Source organism: Ictalurus furcatus, chromosome 16 (genome assembly GCF_023375685.1).
Source record: "Ictalurus furcatus strain D&B chromosome 16, Billie_1.0, whole genome shotgun sequence".
NCBI lineage: Eukaryota > Metazoa > Chordata > Actinopteri > Siluriformes > Ictaluridae > Ictalurus > Ictalurus furcatus.
Genome location: NC_071270.1, coordinates 10,460,722 through 10,472,551, shown reverse-complemented (window position 1 = coordinate 10,472,551; position 11,830 = coordinate 10,460,722). Strand labels below are relative to the sequence as shown.

Here is an 11,830-nt window from a genome sequence, read left to right as displayed (position 1 = left end):
ATTTGTGCAGAAATATAGAACAATTTAAAGGGTTCACAAACTTTCAAGCACCACTGTAAATGTAGACTAAACATGTGATGGAAGGAGGTTGCTGTCACTGTAACTCAACTTGATATGTTATTTGTCATTGATCTTTTGAACATGATCACATGAATTTTTTTCTGAGGTTACCTGAGTAACCATAATGCTGTGAAGCCATTAGTTGTAAGAACTTACTCAGTCATTTTTTGTAGTACGGAATGGTGCATTGTGTTTGGTTTTCTTGTAGATTTTTTTTTTTCTTTTATCGTCGTTCATGGAGGCACGGTTGACACAGTGTGTTGCTGCCTCACCGTCCCAGGATCTCTGGTTCAATCCTGAGCTCAGGTTAATGTCCGAGTTTCTCACGTTCTCCTCATGTCCGTGTTATTTTCCTCCAGGTTCTGTGGTTTTCTTCCAACATAAAAGTAGGTGGATTGGCCATGGTGAATTGCTGCTAGGTGTGAGCGAGTGTAAAAATGTATATGTATATCTCACGGTTTCCTATGTTTTAGTCCCCATGGCGAATTTTCCCTTGTGTTTGTTTTGCGTCTTTGGCTAGGATAAATCGGTTACCGAAGACAAATTAATGAATGATTTAGTAGTGTATTATAAGGCTCCATTAGAATGAAGGATGTTAATATCATCTCCAGATTCTGATTGCTGAAAGTGCAGTGCAGTGCAGTGCTGTGGGCTCTGAAAGGAGCAGAAGAAGTTCGCTCCAAACATGAGATACAGTTTTCCCACACTCACCTAATGTGCATAGACATGAAGGTGTCTTCACCGTGACGTAATGCAGCATACAATGTTTCTTATGTTTCAAGTATTCTACAGTGAAATGAGTGACTCAAATGTCTAATAATTAATCATTTAATAATAATTCCTTAGATTTATATAGTGCTTTTCTAGACACTCAAAGTGCTTTACATTGTATGGGGGGGTTAATCTCCTCAAACACACCACCAGTGTGTAGCATCCACCTGGATGACGCGACGGCAGCCATAGTGTACCAGAATGCCCACCACACACCAGCTATTGGTGGAGAGGAGTGGAGAGCGATGTAGCCAATTCAGGGATGGAGATTATTAGGGGGCCATGATAGATAAGGGCCAATGGGGGAATTTCACCAGAACACTGGGGTTATACCTCTACTATTTTACGAGAAGTGTCCTGGGATTTCCTCAGAGAGTCAGGACCTTGGGATAACGTCTCATCCGAAAGACGTTGCTGTTTTCACAGTATAATCGGCATCTGTACTGTAGGTTTATTGTACAATGTATCATGCTGTCAGGCTTTGCGCACACACTGTAAACATATGATGGTGATTACGACATCGTAGTGTATGTCAGATGCTCGCCATCTTTTCTCTTCCTCTAAGCACTGCTGACTGGACACTATGGAACTACGGAAGCCCTAACCGGCCATGCATTATTATTTTTTTCTTTCTTGTTTTCTCGTGATCACGACTTGAATTAATTTTTCTGTGTACTCGACATAACATGTTTTTATTGTTGTGGAGGAAGCAAAAGCTTAGTGCAATCCTGCAGCATCATGGATGAACAAATTAGTTTTTATTTGGACCAGGAACTCAATCAAGCATTACTGTCCGACACTTGGGCGGCTGTGGCTCAGGTGGTAGAGTGGGTTGTCTACTAATCGTAGGGTTGGCGGTCTGATTCCTAGCCCGTATGACTGCACATGCCTCGGGCAAGACACTGAACCCCAAGTTGCTCCCAATGGCAAGCTAGCGACTTGCATGCCAGCTCTGTTACCATGCGTGTTTTTGTGTGAATGAGAACCAGTGTAAAGCATCTTGTAGAACTGCTGAGGTTAAAAAAAGCGCTATATAAGTGCTTACCATTTACCATTACTTGAGAAGGGGACACCTCTCTCTCTTAACACAGAGACAATGTTAATCTGTACAGTGGGCAGTTATTACATTTATGATGGCGATGGCAAAGAAGCCAACGCGTATGTAACACCAGTCCCATTCATGTCATGAGAAAACAGCTTTTTGTTAGAAGATCACGAGAAATCAGTTTTTGTTACATGGAGATCACAAGAAAATTAAGACGTGATCACGAGAAAATAAGACAGAAGGAAACAGTAATAATGCATGGCTGCTTAGGGCTTCCATACACACACACATACTATACACACAGACTCATATGGAGACTGCCAGCTTCTAACTATGCTTTTATCCGAAAGCTGTCCAGTCTTCTCACTCCTGCTGTTGTATTAGCTATAAGTAAACCTGTCACAGAGCCACAGAGAAAAACGTCTGAAAATCAAGGTTCATACAGAGACAATACATTACATTGATGTTTACACATTTTCATTTCATTTCATTGACTTTTATACAAACAGACTTGCAAGTAAAGATCTTCATTATCCTGAATAAAGGGCTACAGTGTATCCAGTCAGTTCACCTTGGATGCCACCATCCCAGGCCACCATGCACACATATTAACACCCAGGGGGAGAACATGAGAAACTCTACCCAGAAAATAACCTGAGCTCAGGAACAAACTGGAACTCTGGAGGCATGACACGGCAATACTACACGCTGTGGCGCTGTGCTGCCTTCTTCCTGATATTATACAGAACAAAACCTACAAAATCTGCCAATAACTGCAGATGTAGTCAGTGAAAGATTGTAGTACTTACAGGCTGATGTTAAACTGAGGGACATGTCAGTGTCAGTGTTTTTTTATCCCTCTTTCTGTCTCTCATTGTGTCCTGGACATGATGACATTGACACGAGTGAATAGTAAATGATTAGCACAGTAATGTGTATAAACCAAAATGTTTGTTAATATTTTCTGTCTGAGGCTGTTTTCCTGAATCAGTGGTTCCAAAGAGCAAGTTCAGTTCAGTGGCACAGAGCTCGGTCGGCTGAAACTGAGTAGCCTGCCTAAACTATACAAACTGATTAGTTAAATATACTCATCACTCACTCTCTTACACTGTACTGCCTTTTGCCAAGTGTAAACTGTAAGAATATTAAATGCAGTGCCAGACCACATTTCTGCACTGACGTGTGATGATTCATGCTGTGTGTGTGTGTGTGTGTGTGTGTGTGTGTGCGCCCAAGGGTTTGTTACGCAATGAGACTTGAGCAAATAGAAAGCAGAGATCAAGAGAACAACAAAATGAGCGGAAATGAACTCGAACTGATTTTCTAGTTTTTTGAATCTACTAAAGATTACTAAAGAGGTGCCACCTGTCACTGTTCTAAATATTTTGTTGTATAAATCATGCTGACTAGTTCTTCTAGCTGAATCACGCTTTAAAGATGTTTAAGAAGTCACGTCCGCAGTATCCACACCCCGTATCATTTGTTTAGACTTAACTATAACCTTTTTTTTTACGCTGTGTGAGTATTAGTGTTCATTTCATTAAGGAAAACTACAACGACAAATGTTCATCAACAACCTTTTTTCCATGACGAAGACGAGACGACACTGACATCATTAAACACTAACTGTGACTTTATCAACATGCGGTATTGTTGACGAAAAGAGTTTCTAGCTTTCATCCTACGAAAAAGACGCAAAAAGGTTCCACACGTAAGCATTGCGGGGATATGTTGACTTTCGTGATTGGCCATAATATCTACAGGCTGCATCCGATGGGAACGATGGGGAAAAAAACTATGTGAAATGACTTTGGAGCACCTATGTATAATGTTAATATATGTTATCGAGGGATTTATATTAGGGATGGGCGATATGGACTTAAAACTATATCACGAAATTTTCTGGTATTTATTGTGGCATTTATTACGATATCAGTGACGATATAAACATAGTGCCATTCACCACTGTTTTTGGCTACAAGTGACAGCTGCATGCAGTCTTGAGAGCCTCATAAACACAAACGTTGATATAAAAGTAAAACTGATTTTCTGTAACCAAACCAGTTCCAGATTGTAGCGGAAGCTCCTCGTTTAGCGAGAAACTCCTCCTGAGCTTCACGTCCGCCTTCCGCCGTACTTGACTAAAAAAAAACAACACAACAGGATAAGGTTGACTAAATATGATAAAAACTATCAAGGGCATTTGACACATGACTAAGACTGACTGAATTAAAAAGTAAAATTGCTGACAAAATGAACACTAATGAGAATCAAATTTCAGGGCAGCAGTGGCTCAGTGGGCATGGCTCTGGCCTACTGAGCAGGAGGGTGAGAGTTAAAATCCAAGCACCAGTAAGATACCTCTGTAGCACCCTTAAGCACAACTCATAACTCTCAACTGGCATGGCAACCACTCTGAACTGTAAACCTCTTTGAATAAAAGCGTCTTAGTAAGTATATTTGTATATAGCATAAATCACGGGTTGTATGTTGGTGGTTTACTCTGTGATCATTGAGGTTTTGTTGTTCTGTGATCTGTACAAGATATAGAGGATGAGCTAATATGCTTGTGGAAAAAAAAGTGCACTAGCCGGTGCTCATACCGATATATCTGTGCTGACATAACATACAGTACTCACTGTCTCTCTCTGCTGCTTTAATCCTGTGTGTGTGTGTGTGTGTGTGTGTGTGTGTGTTTGTGTGTGTGTGTACCAAAAACACACTTGCGAGTTGCCATGATTTCTGAATGAGTCTGCACTCAAAATGGCTTCCTGACTGATATATTGATGTTAGGTTTGATACTTGAGGAATGTGTTTGTGTGCTTGTTTAAAGTAAAGGGTGATGAATTGTGTGTATGTGCATGTAGTAATGGAGTGTGTTTGTGTACATGTATGTGTCTGTGAAGGAGCGCTAAGGTTAAATTTAGCTCCATGTTGGCCCTCCCTCCTCTCTCTTTGGGCTTTGCTGAAATTCCAGCCTGACCTTCTCCTCAGAGAGGGCTCACTGCTATCACACATGGCTATGAGGATTCACACAGGAAGGCTGTTTTCCCTTCACCTTGCCTTAACCCAGCAGGCTAAGGTCTTTTTATCTTCCGCACCACTGGACTGATCCCGCACTCTCAAACCGGAGTGAGCCTCCAGACGAAGGCAACATGAACACGGATACGATGTGGCGCTACTAGGGTCACTTTTATGGAAGTAACTGGAAAAGATATGGCTGGAGATGATATGGAGCTAGTCAGCTAGAGATTGTTTGGGATTATTGGAACGGGGACAGTATGGAGGTGACACCAGTGCGCTGGAGCCGGGCCAGCTTTATCAACTTTATTAAGGGTCTGGGTAGGTGCTACTGGCTGGACAGTATATTAATTGTGTATGTGTAATGTGTATGTGTTTGTCCATGTGTCCATTTGCCAATGCTGAGGGATATTGTACATTGGTAGTGAGTGTGTGTCTGTCGAGGGAGGATGCATTCTGGACATACTTTGTTGCACTGCCCAAAAGGATAAATCGGGCAAAACATTTTGCAGTACTGTCCAAGCTGCACCCTGCTGTGGGACCCTCCTCCTGTTTTCCTCTTCTGGGCTTCCAACCTACAATACACTCGCCTCTCATTCCCTTAAGCTCATTAGTGAAAAATAAAGCCTGTTATTAGACTTAAGGCTCCAATCTCGAGCTGTCAAAACACAACAAGTTCTGACTACAGTGTTAGCAACCGTGATATTGCCACTGTACTTGTTAACCATGACTGAATGCAGGCTTGTAGCATTGTTGCTTTAAGGCATCTGTAACTGATGTACTAAACCATCTTTGTTAAATGTTATCATTTGTGATTATTTCTACTCAGAAGTCATCCACAGTGACTCATACGTGTCACCCGAGCTATTTGAACCATATTCAGTCATATTCTCGGCAGCCAAAGGCCTCTCACTCTATTTCATTGTTATGCAGTTGTGCCAATAACACTGTTATTCCTGCCAATGAAATAATTTTCCAAATCAATGACATGAACATTCTCAACTGTACTACAAAACAGTATCATACTCAGACCAGCTGTGAGTGCTTAAATAGAATTGTTCTTATTCTATCTGAAGAAATATGAGATTTGATCTGAGTCTTGTGCTATGTGCGGTGGCCAAGACACATTTATGCTAAGTCACATATGTCATGAGCTTCCAAAACCACATGAGTGGGGCTTCCTCAACCTTCCAGCCAACTCCAGTGACACAATCATCCCTAAAATGAAAACAGCAGCTGCTCTCTGTGACCACTTTTGAAGCGAGAAAAGCTTTCTTCAGTTTGTATTTCATAAACCTTATTTTGCATTTTATATTCTGCACATAGCCCAGTGTTTTACTGGACTTAATAAGATTGTATGCCATACACCTTAAGAATGAGGTTTTTTTTTCTTCACTATGTTGTCCTTGGGGGGACACGGTGGCTTAGTGTTTAGCATATTTGCCTCGCACCTCCAGGGTTGGTGGTTCGATTTCCGAGTTTGCATGTTCTCTACATGCTTCGGGGGTTTCCTCTGGGTACTTCGGTTTCCTTCCCTAGTCTAAAATCACGCATTGTACACTGATTGGCATTTCCAAATTGGCCGTGGAGTGTGAATGTGTGTGTGATTGTGCCCTGCAATGGGTTGGCACCCCGTACAGGGTGTCCCCCACCTTCTGCCACGAGTGCCCTGGGATAGGCTTCAGGCTACCCATGACCCTGTGTAGGATAAGTAGTACAGAATATGGATGGATGGATTAATGGATGGATGTTGTCCTTTCAAATTGTTTAAAATTGTAAAACAAACATTTTTTGTTAGGATACCAAACAGCAGTCTAATTTCTTTAGTACAATCTGAGATTAATAGTCAGTATCTATAGCAGAGGTCAGGTTATAGGCAGTCAGGTTCAACCAAGGCACATATATAATCAGTATCCATAGACAGGCTAAAGAACAGATCAGATCAGATCAGAGGGTGTGAACTGAAGTATACAAGAAACAGGAGGACTAACTGAGCATAACTTCAGGTGTCCTTGAGTAGCAAACAAACATATATTTTGTTAAAAAATACTGCATTCTAGTCATTATGTCAAATCATGGGTTCGATTGAAAGATTGAAAGTAAATCACAATAATAATATACTCTATGGTGAAGGTAAATAAGTATTCAGAGCCTTTTGTTTTTGTTACTTACAGCAGTGCTTGAAAATTTTTGAACCTGAATTTTCTATATTTCTGCATAAATATGACCTAAAACATCATCAGATTTTCACACAGGTCATAAAAGTAGACAAAGAGAATCCAATTAAACAAATGAGACAAAAATATTATACTTGGTCATTTATTTATTGAGGAAAATGATCCAATATTACATATCTGTAAATGCCAAAAGTATGTGAACCTTTGCTTTTAGTATCTGGTGTGATCCTCTTGTGCAGCAATAACTGCAACTAAAAGTTTCCAGTAACTGTTGATCAGTCCTGCACATCGGCTTGGAGGAATTTTAGCCCATTCCTCAGTACAGAACAGCTTAGTACAGTTCCTCAGTACAGAACTCTGGGATGTTGGTGGGTTTCCTCACATGAACTGCTTGCTTCAGGTCCTTCCACAGCATTACTATTGGATTAATGTCAGGACATTGACTTGGCCATTCCAAAACATTAACTTTATCCTTCTTTAACCATTCTTTGGTAGAATGACGTGTGCTTAGAGTTGTTGTCTTTCTGCATGCCCCAATTTCTCTTGAGAGTCACTTCATGGACAGATGTCCTGACATTTTCCTTTAGGATTCACTGGTATAATTCAGTCTTCATTGTTCCATCAATGATGGCAAGTCATCCTGACCCAGATGCAGCAAAACAGGCCCAAAACATGATACTACCACCACCATGTTTCACAGATATGGTTCTTATGCTGGAATGCAGTGTTTACCTTTCTCCAAATATAACCCTTCTCATTTAAACATTTTTTTTTTGTTATAATCCATCCACAAAACATTTTTTCCATTAGCCTTCTGGCTTGTCCACATGATCTTTAGCAAAATCCACAAGGGCAACAATGTTGCTTTGGAGAGCAGTGGCTTTCTCCTTGCAACCCTGCCATGTACCATTATTGTTCAGCGTTCTCCTGATGGTTCCAGCCTGATAACCATCAACAACTCTGAGGACCTGAGAAATTTCCTTTGTTCATGTCATGATACACTTCCTCAAGATCAGACTTTGCTAGATCTCTGTTCTTTAAATAAAACCCAAACTCTTTAAATAAATCCCATTAATTGAAAACAACTGACTCTAATTTCACCTTCAAATTAAACTGTTAATTCTAGTGGTTCACATACTTTTGTAACTCACAGAGATATAACATTGGATCATTTTCATCAATAAATTAATGACCAAGTATAATATTTTTGTCTCGTTTGTTTAATTTGGATTTCTTTGTCTACTTTTAGGACTTGTGTAAAAATCTTATGATGATTTAGGTCATATTTATGCAGATTTATAGAAAATACTAAAGGGTTCACAAACTTTCAAACACCACTGTTATATACTGATAGTATGTATATCGTTTCAAATTTACCGTTTCAAATATGATCAAAAAGGTATGTATTCATAAGCATAGTCAAAAACAAATTGATAGGGAAAGAGTATTCGGACACCACAAATTACCAACATGAGTACTTTGTTGCAAAGCAATTAAAGCAATTGTTAGCAATTACAGCATCTGGATGTCTACAGTAGGAAGTAATTTGCTTTTGCAGCGTTGTGGCCCGTTTCTTTTGGCAGATCATTTTCAATTTCCCAAGGGTTATGAGCTTCCCTCTCTGATGGACTCACAATTTCAAAATCTTCCATAACTTTTCATTGGGATTCAAGTCAGGAGATTGACTAGGCCATGCAAAACCTTCTTTTGTTATTTTAGCCGTATGATTGGGGACATTGTCATGAAATTAAATTCTCCTGTGAAATATCCCAGTACATCGGTCCATTCATGTTTGCTTCATATAATGCCTCAGTGCCGTTTACAGAGAAGCAGCCCCATATCATGATGCTCCCACCTCTGTACTTCACTGTGTGTATGGTGTTCTTGGGATCATACACGCGACCCTTCTTTCTCTAAACATGGTGAGCTAAATTATTGCCAGACTTCTGATTTTATTTTTGTCTGACCAATGTATATTGCTCCAAAAGAGTTTTGCGTGGGTGTACGAATGGAGATGATTGTGGTGCAGTTCATTGCTTATAGAGGGTATGCACGTGACGTCACGGTAGCCGGAACTTGCGTCGGTCACGCCCACTGAGTGGCAAAAAAGAACGGCAGCATTAGTGTACAGCGTGAATTCCACGAAAACACAGAAAAAAATGACTGTGTTAACAGATTCAACAAGAACTCTGAGCTATCTTTTTACAGAGTGCGAAAAAACCATTTAGTCCTTTTTTACTAAGTGGAGCAGTGTAAGTGTAAGTTCTTTTGGCATGTGGTATTCATGTTGTACAATGATGAATAATTTGCTACATATTTCTTTTTACACGCTGCCTATTTCCACTGATGAATAATGGGGGCTCATTCATTCTCTGACTGTGTTTTACCTTCACAAATATATAACATTAGTAAGTGGAAGCAGTGTTCGCTACAAACAAACTAGGACTAGCTAGCTTACGGTTTACCAGTTAAAATTATATAACAAAATAAAAATATTTTGAAATTAAAGAAGACAAGAAATTAAAACAAATAACACAACACAATTTACACAAACAATAACAATAGAGGATGCATTGCATCACTTTCCTGCCGGAACACGTCCCCCGCGACCGGACTGAGTGGCAAAACATCTAGCAAAATGGCTGGTTTTAATAGGGGAAGCTGCAAAAATGCTAGTATAACTAACTATTATCAGCTTAAATTAAAGGCAGTTGGACTCGACAGTGACCCTTACAACTTGCCCAAGAACCACTGGTCCGGGGACATTGGCATTTGGCCGGAAATCTGTTTTCCCACCATTTAAATGTACCTGATTTCGACACCGGGAAAATACACTAAACAAAGCCTGAGAGCATACAAAAGACTTGATGCTTTAGAGTTTTTTGAAGTAGGACCAAGCGTCAAGGCTTTTGTATGTGTTCAGGTGAGTGACTGCTGACTTTTTTCTTACCTTCCTTATAAGCACTATGAGATAATGCTGTGAATTCTTGCATGGCACACCTGTCCAGGAATGATTAGTTCTGGTTCTATTTTCCACCTGCTTATCATTGAACCAATTGTACTGACAGGGATATTTAAAGTCTTTTCTCTTTGCTACTGTTCTGTAGCTTTTTTTTCTAATTTGAATGTTGTTTAATAACGTAGAGAAATGAATGAAGCTCCTTCATATTCACCATGATTGCTATTTGTTGCATGACATGGCAAGGTCTTTTATAATGACACCAGGTGCAATTTGCATGAGAATTTTTTTTGCAGCATGTAATCTTTACATATATAATTGTATTAAATATAGCCTCCAAATCCTTTTTTCTTTATCAGTTTCCTTTTTAAAAAAAACAACATATTTGTTTATTCTTATGAACATGTACTTTTTTGTTCATATTTATAAGTACAAAATCAAAAGACATTGTGTGTGTGTGTGTGTGTGTGTGTGTGTGTGTGTGTCTGTGTGTGTGTAAATTTGAAGTGCGTATATGCGCTGGAAGTATATTATATAGCACAAATAAAAGTGTCTGAATACTTAGTCTACTCACTCTATATGTAGTTTGTGATCACAAAAGCTCCAGGTCATAACAACCAAAACTAATGATAAACGAATTTAACCAGTCCTCATCCACCATAATCATCAAATTAAACACAACGTGCCAGTTTCTAACTCGTGTTTGTATGTGTGTGTTTGTGTTGTCAGCATCTCCGCTAGGTAAGCCTGCTCTCCCACAAGTAAGCACCAGTCAGGGTGAGAGAAAAGGGATGCCTGCTATCATGCCTCTCACCGTGGACCCTGAGAGCAAACCGGGCGAGTATGTCCTCAAGAGTCTCTTTGTCAACTTCACCCTGCTGTCAGAGCGCAAGATACGCATCATCATGGCCGAGCCACTGGTAAAGAATGTCGACTTACTTTTTTTTCATTTCACTTATGAATGTATTGATTCTGTGATGATGTTCACTGGAGACTGAACATAATCTTTTGCACAATTTAACCAGATACATAGATTAATATGTCTATATTAATGCATGTTCAAAGGTATAGATGCTGCAGTTGTGTCTATTTCATGTATTTGATCTGCAAAGCCAGTTAATTTGTATCTACAGAATGCTCAAAAGTCTACTACCAAGTGAAGATTTGACTTGTTATATTGCTCAAGCAAAATAAAATTTTGAGGTAATATCAGATGATGGTGGATAAAGAGAAGACGATCTTTATTACAGAGTATTAGGAGTGTACAAGTGTTATAATTTGAATTAATTCTATGGCTGCAGAACAGTTTGATGACACAGATAGGGGGTGTGATATGGCTCGACATGAAGTTGATTATTCTTCAGTAACAGTGTATGTTTTATTCCCCTTATACCACAGCAGTATTATTTAATTTATTAGAACAGCATGTTGTAGGTTTTATCCATTTATAGTTACATTTAACGTAGTGGAACCATCCATGAGACAAGTCATTCCCTCAGCAAACTTTTTTTCCTTTCTCTTGAAGTTAATCTTTTTAAAACAAAGCAGAAAGTCTCCCAAAGCAGAAAACTTACTGACCATCACAAAGCACCAAGACTCGTTCCATAAATGTTAAATAAATATTTTGTTATGGAAAACTTTACCATATCAACGATAATTTCTCTGTATTTTTAACCTTTGATTATGTGGAATATTGTGAAAGTCTTGTTGTTACTATAGAAATGCTAACATATTAGAACAAGTGCATTGATGTAAACCTGTGATTTGGCTTGCAGTTAAAAATGAAAATTTTCAGTC

General features: G+C 39.3%; 1 protein-coding gene across 7 annotated transcripts in view; it reads left to right on the top strand.

The window, feature by feature from the left end:
- fryb (furry homolog b (Drosophila)) overlaps positions 1-11,830 on the top strand; it is an 87,991-nt gene that overhangs the window by 20,316 nt on the left and 55,845 nt on the right. For 6 of the 7 annotated variants that reach the window (XM_053644952.1, XM_053644949.1, XM_053644947.1 and 3 more), the window contains exon 2: positions 10,763-10,953. In XM_053644952.1, the coding sequence (XP_053500927.1) occupies positions 10,825-10,953 (129 nt within the window). In that variant the 5' untranslated portion in view covers positions 10,763-10,824. Of the gene's footprint in view, positions 1-4,865; positions 5,219-10,762; positions 10,954-11,830 lie in introns of those variants that run through there. The other variant, XM_053644951.1, reaches the window with a different exon arrangement.